General features: G+C 40.6%; 2 protein-coding genes across 3 annotated transcripts; both read left to right on the top strand.

The window, feature by feature from the left end:
* The first annotated feature begins 1,399 nt into the window (after positions 1-1,399).
* On the top strand, positions 1,400-13,233 carry LOC119890012 (E3 ubiquitin-protein ligase AMFR-like). 2 transcript variants are annotated; one of them, XM_038701002.1, is made up of 14 exons: positions 1,400-1,524; positions 2,087-2,404; positions 2,492-2,584; positions 2,700-2,864; positions 5,039-5,191; positions 5,983-6,023; positions 6,421-6,553; positions 6,665-6,798; positions 7,830-7,940; positions 8,418-8,614; positions 9,394-9,497; positions 10,401-10,535; positions 10,715-10,905; positions 11,197-13,233. In XM_038701002.1, the coding sequence occupies exons 2-14, from the start codon at positions 2,156-2,158 to the stop codon at positions 11,351-11,353; spliced, it is 1,863 nt and encodes a 620-aa protein (XP_038556930.1). In that variant the 5' UTR covers positions 1,400-1,524; positions 2,087-2,155; the 3' UTR covers positions 11,354-13,233. The 2 variants fall into 2 exon arrangements, with proteins under 2 accessions (XP_038556930.1, XP_038556929.1); XM_038701001.1 differs by having other exon boundaries at positions 1,422-1,586.
* Positions 13,234-14,669: 1,436 nt separating this feature from the next.
* LOC119890643 (glucosamine 6-phosphate N-acetyltransferase-like) lies at positions 14,670-16,667 on the top strand. The gene is made up of 4 exons (XM_038702003.1): positions 14,670-14,781; positions 14,962-15,111; positions 15,355-15,482; positions 15,776-16,667. Exons 1-4 carry the CDS (start codon positions 14,670-14,672, stop codon positions 15,839-15,841), a joined length of 456 nt encoding a protein of 151 aa, XP_038557931.1. The 3' UTR covers positions 15,842-16,667.
* Positions 16,668-16,714: the final 47 nt, after the last annotated feature.

Here is a 16,714-nt window from a genome sequence, read left to right as displayed (position 1 = left end):
ATATGTAGTGACTCAGCAGCAACTCTAATTACAAATATTCGCACCCCCCCCCCCCCCCCCCCCCCCCAATATCACCATCAAAATAATTTCACACATACGGTTCAACATTGTTATAAAACATATCCTGTAAGTTTTGTAACAACTGAACAACCATTTTCTGATCTATAGCTTGATTTGTATCATTCCATGCCCAGTTACGATGCATTTAAAGCGCCAACTAATGGTCAATTTGAATGAAACTTTCAAGGAATATTTCCGGCACTCATGTGGACATATGTTGGGCAATAGTTCTTCAAATAAGCTAGTTGACCTTTTCCTTAAAAAACAACTACAGCCTTTATTTGTAGGAGTGCACTGACATCACGGAGCATTAATATAGGAGATGTAAAAAATGTGATTTTCAAAAAATTGAAAATGGCGGAAAAAGACTCTAGGCGGACTCTAATAGTCCTTGAGGCTTTTTTGGAGAGCACATTGAGCTGCACCTGTGTGAGAAATTCCAAGTCAATTGGACTTACGGTGTAAGTTTGCATTTTTAAGCCTTAATTATAGCGCCACCATGTGGCCGATTGGGTTCATATTTCTATGGAAGCTGATGCACAACATTTCCAGTTATTCCCCCAAGTTTCATGTTTCTAGCTCATTCCAGCTCACGGGAATTTGAGCCGGCGCGGCAGACAACAAATAATAATTATAACTAAAACACACAAACATACCGCTACGCGGTATGAACCCTAATTAAAGATACTAAAACGAAGTCCAGACCTGATTTACTTGTGGAAATTATGCAGGTGTTGTGTAGAATTCACAAAGCAGGGTATGAGGTGTTTCTGTGGATTCCGGCGCATATGGGTGTGGAGGGTAATGAGGAGGCAGATGGGGTGGCAAACAGTATGGGTCACCGGATTACATAGAAATAATAAATAGGTCAGTAAAAGAAATGTGGCAAAAATCACGGGAAAATGAAAGGAAGGGGAGGATATATTACTCAGTACAACGAAGTGTAGAGAAAGGAAAATGTGCTTTTAGATGTAAGAGAAGAGATGCAGTAGTTATATCCAGATTGAGGTTTGGGCACTGTGGGCTGAGGAGTGGGCTGGCTCTGATTCGTAACCATCCTGATGGAAAAGGTGAATGTGGAGACAAGGAATCAGTAAAGCATGTATTAGTTCATTGTGGAAAGTACTCTTGTCAAAGGAGGAAATTGTTTAGAGAACTGGGCGCAATTGGATAAACTATTTTTAGTCTACCCACTCTACTTAATTTGGATAGTTGTAACAAAATGAAGAAACTGATTCAGTATCTACATAAAACGGGATTATACAAAAGTATTTAGGCAATCACAATTAAAATGTGTATAACGAACAGAGGAGGGCAGCAATACGCCATCGACGCGTCTAGTCTGCCGGAAACAAGAAGAAGAAGAAGAAGAAGACGACGACTTCCCTCAGCCTGCTGCCTACTCGGTGAAAGAAACATGACGATGTTGTCAACTACGGTGTTCTCAGTGCAGCTGCACTAAAAGTACAGCAGTAAATACAACAACAGGACATCTTTTTTGTGGTTAACTAAATTTGTGACAAACTGTAAGTGACGATGTAATACAAACTCGATGTGTGTTCGCTCACAGTGGCTGCGTAGCTAATAACAGTCGCTAACAAGTAAGCTAGTATTAGGTAACGTTAGCCAGGTAAACAGCTAACGTTAGGGGCGTGAACTCTTATGTTGGCCATTCTGAAGCGCTTGTCAACGGGTTTCACTTTATTTAGCTGATTGAATCTTTTATCGTTACACTTCACCAAAGACAGGCCAATTCGGGAGTAGTTTGCGCCTTTACCAACTGTATTGATCTAACGTGAAATTAGCCTTTGCTTGAGAACCCGTTGAGAGCCAAGTAGCTAACATCTAAGACTAACGTCTTCTAACTTCATGGAAATGACTAAACCATATAAAACATTAACGATCGTATGCTGACGCTTTGGTTACTATGCATGTTGAAAAACGAATACTAATTTACGTTTAACGTCAGCTTAGTAACGTTAAAGTTTGGCCAGCGTTAGCTAACTTAACTCACTTCTGCCCACAGGTTGTTCCAGTTCTTGGATCGGGGCAAACACCGTTTTCACAAGTTGAGAAGTGGACCGTGAACACTGCAATGCCTCTTCTGTTTTTGGAGAGGTTTCCTTGGCCCAGCCTGCAGACCTATACAGCACTGAGTGTGGCTTTGCTTGCTGGCAGCATCTTTAGTGCCTACACCACTGTGATTGACCCGGGGTTTGCGGCCTTGGAAACCGATGAAACACCAGCTCCCTCTGAAACGGATCTCGAACATCTAAATGATAGTAACACAGAACTGGCGACCCGTGTCTTGCGGTATCTGGTCGCTGACAGTCTCTTTGTATGGGTGAGTGTCATCCCGTTTAAGACTTTGCATTGCTTGATAAGATTATGTTGTTCTTACAGAAAATTGACACTTTATTCTCTGTCCTAGGTCTTAGTCAACACCTTCTGCTGCTCCTTGATGTTAATTGCAAAAATGATTCAGTATGTGGTGTTTGGTCCGCTTAGAGTCAGTGAGAAGCAGGTGAGTCTGTCTTTTAACAGCGTTAAAATGACAAATAGAGCTACTTACATACCTGTTGTTGTTATTAAGCTTTTTTAGTAAAATGCATCTCATTTGTTCTGTGTTGATTTCTCAGCACCTGAAAGATAAATTCTGGAACTTCATCTTCTACAAGTTCATTTTCATCTTCGGTGTATTGAACGTGCAGACCGTGGATGAGGTGGTCATGTGGTGTTTGTGGTTCTCTGCCCTGGTCTTTCTTCATCTCATGGTGCAGCTCTGTAAAGACAGATTTGAATATGTAAGTATTATGAACTACACTTTTTTACTCTTACTAGTGCCCCAAAGCATGGTTTATGACTACCTTGTATGGTAAACTGGGGCAGGACAACAAACCAAATTTATTGACCTTATGAATCTGTTATTTTTCAAATTTTCTCATCACAATTATCCAATCCATTTCGTCTGAGAATAGTTACAACAACTGCTGATATTGTACCAACTTTCATGGATCATGTTGTAGCTAATACTAATTAGTCATTTAGCTGACATTTTTATCCAAAGCAACTTGTGCAGTGGGAATCAAACCCAGGTCTTCCACAACTAAGGCAAGTGTCTGATCCGCTGCACCCTCACTACCCACTAATGTAACCTTTCAATGTAAACATGTCTGAAGAAGATTTGTCATGGTAAACAACCTGGATCAAGGTCACCGGTACTTGGAGATTATTTGTTTATTCTACAGATCCTCCAAGCTCTTATTTGTTAGGATGCATTAATTACTGCAGAGATTAGGGCTGAAACAGTATACAAATGCTCTTTTAAGATGACTACCATATTACCATTCTTACATCCCTGTATGAAACCAGTTTCTATTTATGCTACACAACAAACATGATATGGCTAGATCCTACATACTTTGTGCTGACTTGTTACTCATAAGGACTGAGAATAAATGCAAGATAGCCAGAAACCTGGCATTTGACAACACCTGATAAATGCACTTTCCAGCTTTATAAAGTGGTGTTTTTAAAAGGCGTGGTGAGTGTCCCCTGAACGTCTGAGAGTAACTGTACTCTTTTCAGCTCTCGATCTATTTATAGTTCCTTGTACTGGCTTGTCAGGCCACTGATACAGCTTCAGTCGCTAAACTGACATGTCCCTGGATCAGATTATGCTCTGCTTGTTGGGGAAAACAAAATATCATATGGCCTCCTTGCAAGCAAGTTGGAACCATTAACAAATGACCAAGAACTGTGGATTTGTTAAGACAAGTGCATTTCCATTCTGCTTATCGGTTCCTAACTTTTTGCATATTTCAATCGCACTCCCAAGTCAAGTGCAGTGAATATTTTACAGTCCGTACAGCCTATCTGCCTGGACCTGCTATGCTAACCTAACGTCAAGTTGTTTGTTATGTGGTACGTCAACAAAGTATGCGAGAAGTGAGTACTCCTGTTTACATTTATGGACCACTGCAGGAAATACTAAAGTTTCACTAAAAAAGATAATCACACAGCAAAATGCAGCACCTGCAGTAAGGACATTTTGTGCAAGGGAGGAAGCAGCTCCAGTATGATGAAGCGTTCATTTCAAAACAGCGTGAATCAAAAGGAATGCACCGTGTTGATGTGTTGCTTTCTCACAGCAACGACAGTGCCCCAGATACGGCTACAACTAGTAGCAACGTCTCACACAGATGAGCTGACACTCACCTTTTTTATTGAAAATAAAGGAAAGGTGTCGGCGAACTATTCCAATATATATTTTCCTTTGATACAAGTCCCCAGAGACACCCCTATAGTACAAAAAAATCCTTTCACTTTAGTCATGGAGGGGAAGATGAGCAAGAAGAAAGTGGATGTGAATGTAATGTGCTCCACATGGCGGTATGTATGTGTCACTGTCTGCTAGTCTTTGTTTCTGTCTGTGGAGAGATCTGCACTTCTGCATATTCTTTTTAGGTTGATGTCTGTCAGTTGTGTTAGCCCAGCTGTCTTCCTTCCTGTTTCCCTGTTTCTGTGGGTTCTAGCTTTTGGTTGAAAATTTAACCTACATATCTGATTGTAGGTTAAATTGCCAAAGATGATAGCCATATTGTGCTGTCAGCGTGCTGAAGACACCTTGTTGTATTAAAGTTTTACAGGTTTGATGAAATCTATTTTATTTCTTTCAGCTCAGCTGTTTTAATGTTTGCAATGAGGTCCTAAACTGTGTTCTAGTTGCTGTAGATCAGGGGTTCTTAACCTTTCTGGCAGTCAGGGCCCTTTTTTTAGGTTTGAAATATATTTATGTATATTTATTTTTTTATAGCCCAGTGTCACATGAAATGTCTTAGTGGGTTGTACAGACCCACATGAGCAGCACTTTCCAAGCCAGCACAAGCTCAAGGAGACATCAAACTGCCCCAGAAACATTAGGAAAAACCATGAGAGAGGCACAATCCACTCATGATCCACATTTTATTCCCTACAGCTGTCTTTCTCTCCCTCCACTCCCATGAACAGCCATGTGCGTGTGCTTTGTCTGCTGGTCTCCCTGCTGCTGGACTGCTGTGGCCTGGCTGTGGTCTGCGGTCTGCTGGGAGCTTCCAATGGCATGCACACCCTCTCCTTTATGGCAGCAGAGGTGAGAACCATTTTGACCACACTTGGCACAGATGATTGTGAACTCTCTATATCAGGTTAGGTCCATGTGGTTCTTATTTAGCAATTTATTGTTTTGTTTGACATGGTTATGTCTCAAATTGGGCTGGGTCTTTGGGTAAATCAGTGATATGTTTCAGATTCAGCTGAAAATCAAGATAATTGGCAGAATATTTAGCAAGAAACAAAATATAGTGAAAGCAAAACAATCATCTTTATTTTCAGCTAATTAAATGGTAAACAAGATGAAAAAACACAACAGGAAATGTCTTTTCATGTTAGCAGAAACTGAAATTGTTTTCACACAGTTATCACAAATGACCTTAGCCACACTTTCAGCAGTTGCCCTGGTCAGTCATATTGTAAACACTGCAAACCTCTTATAGCAGAAAAAGCACAGTTAATTAATTAAATTTTATTAAAAACATGAATAATTGTTGAATTTCATTCAGTGTGCCAGTTCCAGGGCTCCAGTTTTGTGCATGCGGGCTCACAAGCGTGGCTTACTGGGGCACTAAAATCATCCCCTCAACCTAAAATGTCTACTTTGGAAAAAGTTATTTGATACAGAAATTGAGAGAGGCCTAGTCTAATAAACACACCAATAATCACTGTACCATTTTAAGCACCAAACATTCCCTTCTCAGTTCCTTCAGATAGAGATAGTGTTAATAGTGTTTTATTTTAAAAGTCACAACTGTAACATCAAGCTTTGGATTGTTCAGTATGCACAGTAGACTACATCACGTTCACCTGTGTCCTCTGATCCTTCAGTGTCTGCTGGTGACTGTACGTACTGGGCATGTCATCATGCGGTAAGTCCCTTCAAAGCCTCCTTACACATGCACACACGTGCACACACTGCAGCAGTACAGATAACATAGCCTATGCAGATTTAGAATCAGAGGATAATATTAGCGACACCATGTGCTTTCCTCTGGTTCCATTATACCAGTGTGAAAGGCTTCTTTATCCCAAAGAGGGTGGTTAGGATTAGACAAGCAGCAGAAACAACTTGGATCAGCGGAAGTGATGCTGTGCTAGTGCTTGCTACCTGCTCCTTCTGATGGCAATATTACACCGTCTTTGTTTCATGTATTCATGTTGTTTGAATCGCCAGTCCCGATCAAAGATAATGGTCACATCATCCACCATACTGTCAAAATATTACCTGTGTTTCATGGCCTGAAAGAGCTGTGCATGTCCCCTCAGTTACTCAATTCATCTGTGGGATCTGAACCATCCAGGGACCTGGGAGAGTAAGGGAACATATGTCTACTACACAGACTTCATCATGGAGTTGGCTATGCTCTTTCTCGACCTCATGCACCATATCCATATGCTGGTAAGACACAGAGTGGAACAGGTGTTGGCATGTTATGAAAATTGTGTCTCTCCCTGTCTCTTTTTCTACCCCCTAATCTTTAATCTGTTCTGTCCATATGTCTCTCATTAGCTTTTTGGCAACATCTGGCTGTCCATGGCAAGCTTGGTTATCTTTATGCAGCTACGGTATCTCTTCCATGAAGTCCAGCGCCGCATCCGCAGGCACAAGAACTATCTTCGTGTCATCAATAACATGGAGGCCAGGTGATTGTATATTTTGAATTCAAAATATGCCGGCGAGGTGTTATGTTTTTTGGGTTGTCTGTCCGTCCCATTCTCGTGATATGCCAGGAACGCCTTAAGGGGATTTCTTCAAATTTGGCCCAAACATCTGCTTGGACACAAGGATGAAATCCTTAGAATTTGGTGGTCAAAGGTCAAGATCACTGTGACCTCAAAATGACGTAATGACCTTTTTTTTTTGTTTGTTTTTGTACCTCAAATGTCAACATCACTGTGACTGCATCATGTCCTGGAAAAATATTATTTGGCCATTATTCAACACCTTAACTCAGGAGCAGACGGGGAGTTTGTGACCATATGTAACAGTTGGTCTGACACTGAAGAGGTGACACTTCTGACTCAAAGGTCATTGTGACCTCAAAATAGTCTTTACCTATAACATAAGGATGAATTGTGCGATTCCCAACACACGCTGACAGGGAGGACACAATGAGCAAACAATAACTAGCACAGAATGCACAGTACGGCCTTTCCTCCATCTCATCCATTCTGCCTTTCACTTCCTCGCTCATTCTGAATTTCGAGCATCATCGGAATCACGTAACTGCTAATAATGTTTAGAGCGCGCCTAGCTAATCTTGATCCTGTGCGTGTGTGATTGAGTTTAAGCTCATTGTGAGGCTTTGCATCTAAAAATGCCAGGAGAAATCAACAGCATCACATTTTGTGTAGCTACACTCTAAGAATCCATCTTCTTCATCTTTACATAAGTACATGTGTATCTGTTAAGCCAATAAATCTGATACTCCTTCATTAATCAGATCAATAATGTGTATCAACTGGAATAATTCATATAATCCGGATACACTTTATACCTTTTTGTATTTAATTCCATCCATGTATTCACTACATATGAGTGTCTGGCCGAACTGCGACTTGACTGGTTGGCGGAGGCAAATAACCACACAATTTGTAATGAAAGCTTTGTAAATTCCATCGTTCATTAGTTGTTTCATCATCATTTGTATATACTGTGAACTGTATCTGTACAGATTTGCTGTTGCTACTGCAGAGGAGCTGGCAGCTAATGATGATGACTGTGCCATCTGCTGGGACACCATGTTGACAGCACGCAAGCTACCTTGCGGCCATCTCTTCCACAAGTAAAGTGATTTTTCAATCGGCAATCCCTGCATGGACTGTGTTCTGCAGATTGTTTTACTGGCACCACTAACCTGTGGCTCCATAGCCTGGAAAGAATTTATCTTTAACTACAGAATAAAGATTGCTTTAAGGAGAGACTGCAGGAATAGCAGACAATGAGCTATACCAGCCTTGAATGCAGAATCCTTAGTTTGGCTAGTGCCCAAAGTCTTTCATAAGTTATATATATTTTTGTAGTAAATCTCACTGCAGAACTGTCCTTAGCTTCTGTCATATTATTTTTCTTGTTTGGATATTTATCTCCTGCCCTTGAGTTATAGCAGTTTACTGAAAATTTTCAGCTTCAGTAAGATGATCCTAATGTGTAGCTACTTCAGACTTCTGAGCCTTGTAATGAATGTCAAGTTTTTATACAGAGAAATGTAATATAACGTGTGTGTGTGTGTGTGTGTGTGTGCGCGCGTGTGTATATCCAGCTCTTGTTTGCGCTCGTGGCTTGAGCAGGACACATCTTGTCCAACGTGTCGGACATCCCTGAACATTAATGGGGACGGGGGCCAGGTGAGAGGCCAGCAGCCGGCCGGTGGTATGGAAGACAACATTGGCCCAGTAGGAGCTGCTGCAGATGCTAGACCACATATCAACCAACACAATCATTTCTTCCACTTTGATGGTAAGTCTGTTGGACACAAGTACAAGGATGAAGCGTTTATTGCCAAGTAGGTTTTGACGTACAAGGAATTTGCTTAACTGTCACAATAAACATAGTAAAAGAAAAAGTACTGTAAAAGTCAAGAATCAAAAATATAAAATTGAAATGTACAACAAGAGATATGGATAGTGTTTAAATGTTGACCAAGGCAGTGTTTCCCGCAGGATTTGTGAGACTATGGTGGGTGGACATCGACCCTCTAGGGGGATCCGGTGGCATGCATAAATTATATTGTATGATGTGCTCGTATTACGTACAATTAAGATTAAATGGCCTCTCTTCAAGTAAGACTCTCATACTGTAACACTTGTTACAAAGTGAGAAAATGACAGAATAAAGTTGTTAACCCTGCCTGTCATCTCGCGCTCCTTTAACTGCATTTACCATAAAGGCACTAATATGTGTGCTCTCAAAATTTAGCGCTTAGCTTGATCGTGTTCTCACAAACGAGGGACAGTGGAAACACTCAACGCTGTTCAAACCGTTAGTTAATGTTACCATACTTACCTAAAAAAAAAAAAAGGGGTTGTCTCGAGTTGGATGCCAGTGTGTCAGCGAGTTTACAGCAGCGGGGAGAAGTGGCGCAAAACACGTCAAAAGTCTTTCATTTTAATATATTTTAGGTTCATTTTGAAACTATAGCGGAAGAAATTAGACTGTGGTGGGCTGCCATAGTCTCATTAATTAATGTGGAACACTGCAAGACATGAGCAAATGTTCACAGAATAAGTCTCTTACAGGTTCTCGCATTGCCAGCTGGCTGCCCAGTTTCTCAGTGGAAGTAATGCACACCACCAATATCTTGGGCATCGCTCAGGCCAACAACTCCCAGCTCATGGCCATGGTGAGTTCATGTTTACAGACTGAAGGAATTCGTGTTGGTTTTATGAGAGGTGATACAATTCAATTCAATTTTATTTATATAGCGCCAAATCACAACAACAGTTATCTCACAGCGCTTTTCATAAAAGAGCAGGTCTAGACCGTACTCTGTGATGATATTTACAGAAGCCCAACAGTTCCCACCAAGAGCAGCACTAGGCGACAGAGGCAAGGAAAAACTTCCTTTTAAGACGCAGAAACCTCAAGCAGAGCCATGGCTCAGGGTGGGCGGCCATCTGCCTCGACCGGTTGGGGTGAGAGAGAGAGAGAGATGGAGAGAGAGAGAGATGGAGAGAGAGAGATGTAGAGAGAGAGAGATGTAGAGAGATGTAGAGAGAGAGAGATGTAGAGAAAGAGAGAGGGATGATCGGGATGGACACAGATCGGGTCAGGTATTGAACCTTTTTATGACACTCCTATTTGCCACAAAGCCAATCCTGCCATAATTATATCTCATTCTTTACTCCATGTCCTGCTTTTAACCAGTAGCCAGTGCCTGAAAATGTTGCCTGGGTTTTTACCATAGCTCCAATGCTCTTAACATCATTACTTTGCTCACATGGTGTTTGATTTCCTTGTAAATGCTTGTTGACAATAATGATAACCTCTTTATTTGACCAACAGATTTTGCAGAAACTGTTACAAAAGATGCCATGTGTATTTGAACAAAGATTCCAAGTATTTTACAGTGTTATACTCTACACTCTACTCTACACTAATATTGTAGGTTTTAAGACCTGCTTGTGTCAACCTTTTTTTTTTTATTATTATTATTATTTTTTTAAAGTCTGGCTTTCACTTTTGCTCTTCTCTCTCCAACCATGTTTCTCTGAATCACCTTTCTATTGCTCGCTTCGCTCATCAGGCCCATCAGATCCAGGAGATGTTCCCTCAGGTGCCCTCCTACCTGGTGATGCAGGACCTGCAGTTGACCCGCTCTGTGGAGGTCACCACTGACAACATCCTGGAGGGACGCATACAGGTGCCTTTCCCAACACAGGTCAGTCAGCTGGAGGCTAAATGTTAATAGCAGCGTTGTTTGTCGTTAACACAGTGCTCTGCTCATTTCTCAACACTTCTGTCAATGCTTCCTGGACCTCCTGTTTCACCTTGATCACTTTCCTATGTTGTTCTCGAAAGGCAGAATGTAACACATTTTCTGTGTTTGTCCTTCCTCAGGCCATAGAGCGTGCCCCTACACCGGTGAGCTCTGCACCAGACGAGCTGGACGGCCCCAGTGGAGCAGCTGAACAGGGCCTCAGTGAGTCAGACAGCATGGAGGTCAGGGGAGGTCGCTTCTCTAAGTCGGCCGAGGAGAGGCAGAAGATGTTAAAGCAGAGGAAAGAAGAGTTGCTCCAGCAGGCTCGCAGGTTGGTACAATGATGGCTGGAGGTCTGTACCTCTTATAGGAGGTTTTTTTTAGTTCAGCAGTGTATACTGTTTAATGATAATATACCTTTCCTTGTGGGCATGTTTTACTCAGTCTGTAACCCAAAGTCAGTCAAGTAAAATATTTGAAGACCTTTGCTTGGCTACCTGAGTAGCTGAAAAGCCCAGTTTGACATTTGTCAACTAATGTAGGGCATTCCTGGTTGCCTTCTTTCCTGCTATCATGCATTTTCTGTTCCCGTGGTCATGTGCTGTTCCTTACCTCCCTGTAGGAGATATCTAAACAAGAGTCCAGAGGACCAGGATGAGGATTTGCCTGGACTGGAGGAGGACATTCTTCCAGAATTGAACTTGACGGTGCTGAGACGTAGAACCATGGCGGCAGCTGCAGAGAGACGCATGCAAAATCAACAGGACCCGGCACCCTGATACACAGATTGGTTTCAGCAAAAGAGTCTACCACGTTGTCATCCCACGAGGCACTGACAGCTATTTCAAACCCCCCCACATTTGGTGTACAGTCAATGGTCATCACCTATTCAAAACAATTATTAAAACAACATTGCAAACATGGCCTTTGGACTGTTTTGGCTGCCTAAATAAGGTGGGACTATTGTGAATGGCCTCTGCCTCACTGATACCAGAGTATTTGGAGCATTATATAAATTAATGGGTGCAAGTCAAGAAATGCAAGGTTGTATTGCCCTTTAATCATGTGCCACACATTGCAACCACCAGCTTCAGTAGGGAGTCAGTATCTGCCATGATTGGGACTGGCAAATGAGCATGTTTTGCATTCAGAAGAGTCTTTTATGAGAGAGGGTTTGTAGGTAGCATCACTAGATAAATCTGTTTGGATCCTTATGTGTTTTCCTTTTTATCATTATTTTTTCTCATTTGATTTGGTGGCAGAAAGCAACAGTCTAGATGAAGAAATTCATCTTATATGTTATTATTTTACTGTGAATTAAGTGTAGGAAAAATAAGTCTTTATTTCTTACCTTGGAGTAAGAGAATGTCACTTTAGTATTGTTCAGGCTTTCCGTCAAATATGAATGTTTCTATCAAAATAATGCTGCAAACAGTGTTTTTGACCCGCATGGGTTCTGTATTTAGTGTGTAATATCACCCATTGCAAACTGTTTGCATTTTGTTATTTAACAAGGGGGGCAGTGGGCATGTACATTTTCATTTTCTAATACCTTTCCCTTAAGACGCATACTTAACAAAGGGGATGTATTATTTTTTTGTACAAGTATGTTGGGTGTCATCCTGAAATTACCTTCTGATAATGAGCAGTTCTCTCTGAATAAGATGAACTGCCAAACTAATGGGTCATCCTTGGTCATCTGATTTTTAGGTTATGTATAAATTGTTTTAAGTATGTTACAGCTGGACTTGCTGTTGTCTTTTGAAGACATTTTGCCACTCAGTCAAAAGGCTTGGGCAGCGAATTTGAGCAGCAGCAAAATCTTTTCTCAAGACATAACAGCAAATCCAGTTGCCTTTGAAATAATACTTCTATGACCTGAATGACTGAGAATCTTTTATGAAGACATTTTTTGGGTGATTTATTTGTGCTGCCTTTTGTCTATTCACTTTGAGGAGAGCCAATTCAAAAATTATACCAGCGAGGAACATTATCATCCTCTGCTCAGAGATCTTATTTTAACAATGTACAGCAATGTACAACATGGACTGGACATTTTCGGTATTATAAAATTTCACTAAATCTGTAGCTGGTTGAGACATACTGATGGACACCAAGATGGAGACTGTCTGTATTATAAGTGTTGGATTTTCTTGTGATTACAGTGCAAGAGCAGTTTGGGGTGAGATATGCATGAATCTAGACAAGTGCTTTTGTTTCCTTCCATTTTATCCCAAAGAAAATCCCACAAACATCTACTAAAAGCGTTGAAGTGTTGTGATCTACATTGTGTGTTTATTTTATTGCTCAAACTCTGTTTGCGGGTTGTTGTTCGCAGATACAATATAGGATTTAGATTTCAGATTTCAATTAGTCAAAATGTAAAAATGAAATTGGACAGTTTTGTTTTCATTTTTTGTATTTTTCATCCAGGTATTTAACAACTATCCATGATCTATTTTCCTATTCATCTTTTATCTTTCATAACCATGACTTATTTAATCAAAACTGAAATTTTTTGGGGGGACTGCTTTCCTGTATTTTTGTGCCTAAATCAAGAATGGTTCAGTTATGGATAATTTCTGTAAATCTAGTTTTTGTAAAATATGTTAATACAAAAGACTTAATAAACCGAGCTTAAAACAGCTTTTTAACAAAATATAGTAATTCAATCTTTCTTCTACTAATGCTTGGGCTTGGCTTTTGGTCTTTTCCGATCAGAGAGAGACTTAAATATTACGCTGTTAAACCATAGACTGTATATAAAAAAGTGTTAAACGTGTAACATGATGAAACTTGCCTAAGGTGCAGTGGACAGTATCCAAAACACTGGACTTTGACTTTATTAGTCCAATAAATGTGTGTGTGTGTTTTGGATTGAGCATTGAGCCAGAAGGAAATCGCTCTCGATGGAGTATGAAATGATTCGTTTAAGTAAGGATCATATGCTGGGCTCTGGTAGGGATGTGTGGCTTTACTGATAGATTAACGTCATTAGGCCGCGCCCCTTACCTACAGCATCTCTGCCACGTCATACAGAAGGGCTCGTGGCAGGCGGAAACAGCAGCCGACAACACCCACGCTGTTCATTTTAATGATGTATCTGTAACACAGCCTCATACAAACCCACTGGAACTTCCCGGTTGTCACTGTACGTTACTTCTACGTCTGGGAATTGAAGTAGAGCATAATTTCTTGTGTGTTTTTTGTACTGGTAAGTTAAGTAGTTCTGCTAGCTATGTAACGTTAGCCAGCTAGCTGCATAGCATGGCAGTGTAAGTTAACCTTAAAGAGGTATCGTTAACGCCAATGTTTTATTTGAAGTGTGAATCTAACTTAACGTTACAGCTCTGACGCTAGCTACGATTTTTTTTTTTTAGAGAAAATTACCTCAGGTAGCTATTTGACAGGTCACACGAGAAAAGTAAGAGTCTTTGTAGACTGTATATCTGGTTACGTAACGTTAGCTAACTAGATATGATATATAATTGATCGTTAATAATCAGACTGGTAATTTGTTCCTGACGTTACGTTAGCTAGCCAAGACACTGTGGACGGTGTGAAATAGTTATTGAAGTGTAACACAAGCTACTACTGCAAAATACAATGCCCACACTGGGCACTTTAAAACACAGACATATTGTTATTTGCGTGTCTTGGTGATCTGGAAATTATGACACCAGTAAAGTTAAATGGTGTTTTGCTGTCATGGAAACCAGAATGAAGAAAAACTCCAGTTTTAAAGCCAACAACAGTGATAATGTTACCTGTTGGCCTTGATGTGTGAATGGGCCCTGCTCATATTACATGTCCTGGACTACATCCTGGTAAAACCTAGTTAAGTTAGTTTATTGCAAGAGGATGTGCATTGTAGTTCATATTTAACTAGGTGTTCTCATTGATATGCCAACTGGCATGTCAACAACTGAAGCATTGCAGTAAAGTAAAGACAACATTTTGCCAGGTGAAATAGAATTTGTCAGGTCAAAGTTCTGTGTGACTTAGAGCAAACATATTTACAATATGTTAGCTTATTGTGCTGATGTATATTAGACAGATTAGAAACAACGTTGGCATTCAGTTTCAGATTGTGGAATGCTGCTGGACGAGACTCCACTTTTTGAGCCTTCCCTGCTTCAGGAGCTAGACTGGAGTAGCAACGCTGTCTCCTTCTCTCCCCCCATCTCCCCGTCCAGCCCAGGGGAAGGTCTGGTGCTCAGGCCACTCTGTATGGCAGACTTCAACAGGGTGAGTCAGAGACTGGATGGACAACATATTCCAGTACTTGTATTCTCAAGAGAATATGAATGTGGAAAGCATGTTTTTTGTTCCTTGGTGTCCAGTATGGAAGATCTTGGTAATTTAACAAAAATGTGATACTTAACAGAAATGAAGAATAACAAACAAAAGATGGCGTGTGAGTACCACCCACCTGGACATTTTCACCAAAGGTTCTTTTGCTTCTGTGTTCCAGGATTTTTCAAGGTTTTATCTCAACTCACTCAGGCGGGCGATGTCTCACCAGAGCAGTTCACGAGTAAGTCATGCTTAGCCATAATGCTACCTTTTATATAAGACAGAAGTGACATTCTGATTAATTTATTCAGAATATTTACTATTAACACCCCAAAGTAAACTTGAATTTCCTGCCAAAACAGTTGACCATATACATCAGGTCACACATTTAAGAACAATCATCATCCAAATCAAACTTTAAATACAAACCAGTGTAACAAAATATCAACAAAGATTTTTAAAAAACACATATGTTGGCTTCCAGAAAAGTTTGAGCACATGAAGAAGACCGGAGACTACTACGTCGTTGTGGTGGAGGACACAAATCTGGGACAGATCGTTGCTACGGCTACATTGATCACAGAACACAAATTCATCCATTCCTGTGCTAAGGTGAATGACATCCCGGCAAGCAATTTGTGCATATTTAACAATTAATACAACTGCAATTTCTCTACATTTTTCTTACATTTACTTATTAATGGAGTGGCTAATAGAAGGGTTGAAATCATTAACATACATACTTTACCACCATAAAAAAAAAAAAAAAAGAGTTGACATTTTTATTTCCTTTAAAAACTGAAATTCGCAAATTCAATCTAAACATTGAATTTTTATCAATCTTGAGAATTATTGATATTATGTGACTGAAATGAAGACCCTTTCTATTCTGTGTTTTTTCATAGAGAGGCCGGGTGGAGGAGGTGGTAGTCAGTGACGTGTGCAGAGGGAAGCAGCTGGGAAAACTGTGAGTAGATCTGTGTGACATTTGGTCTTGGCTTGTAATTAATATTTAAAGGTGTGGTATGCAATTCTGGAGAAATCCAATACCATGACAAATACCATGATGTAGAGCAAACAACGACCCAGCAAGTAATCTAACTAATATTAGCTAGGTTGTGGGTTAGCAAATTGTCGCCTACAGTTGCTGCTTTGAAGCTAACATGCAGAGAGGACAGGACAGTCCCAGAACCAGCACACCAGCTCCAGACAGCGATACTCACAACTCTCCTGCTACTGTAGCTAACATCACAACAACAGCATGGGCCTTTCTCATTTCCCAAATGTGTGCCTCCTTGCTTGTCTTAGTCCCTCCCACCCGAGATGCAAGCTTGAAGAGTCGAGGAGGAGACGCGAGGAGAGAGGAGTCATTTAAAGAAATGAGATGTCATTTTAAAGTGACGTCAATTAAATATGAACTGTTGCACTGCTGCATCATCTGTCAGCTGTTTTGAGAGTGCTGCTGTGATCTCTGTCAGATGAGCAGACCAGCTTTTGGCACTAAAGGCTACAGATCATATCTTCACAATCCAGAAACATGTCTGTCAACATTATTAACACGTAAAAAAAATCTCACAGTTCCAATAAACATTATAGCATATTTTTTTGGCGGTCCGCCTTTTGCCTGAAAACAGGTGATCATTTCAGCCCTCTGCCTGATGAGGTGAGTTTCATCATCAGTCCCTTTACAAAATCAGACACTAACATTTATCAACATAAAGCCCCTATTAAAACTCATCACAGGACTATACTGTTGGAATGACATGTGTATACTACATAGGCACCTTTATTATAACATGAGACACTGGCTCTGGTTGATATACAGCCTAAAAATTTGACTTCAG

This window comes from Micropterus salmoides, unplaced genomic scaffold, assembly GCF_014851395.1.
Source record: "Micropterus salmoides isolate LMB-PRFRI ecotype aquatic unplaced genomic scaffold, ASM1485139v1 Ms_hic_scaffold_6, whole genome shotgun sequence".
Classification (NCBI taxonomy): domain Eukaryota; kingdom Metazoa; phylum Chordata; class Actinopteri; order Centrarchiformes; family Centrarchidae; genus Micropterus; species Micropterus salmoides.
This window is presented reverse-complemented; position numbering and strand designations above follow the sequence as displayed.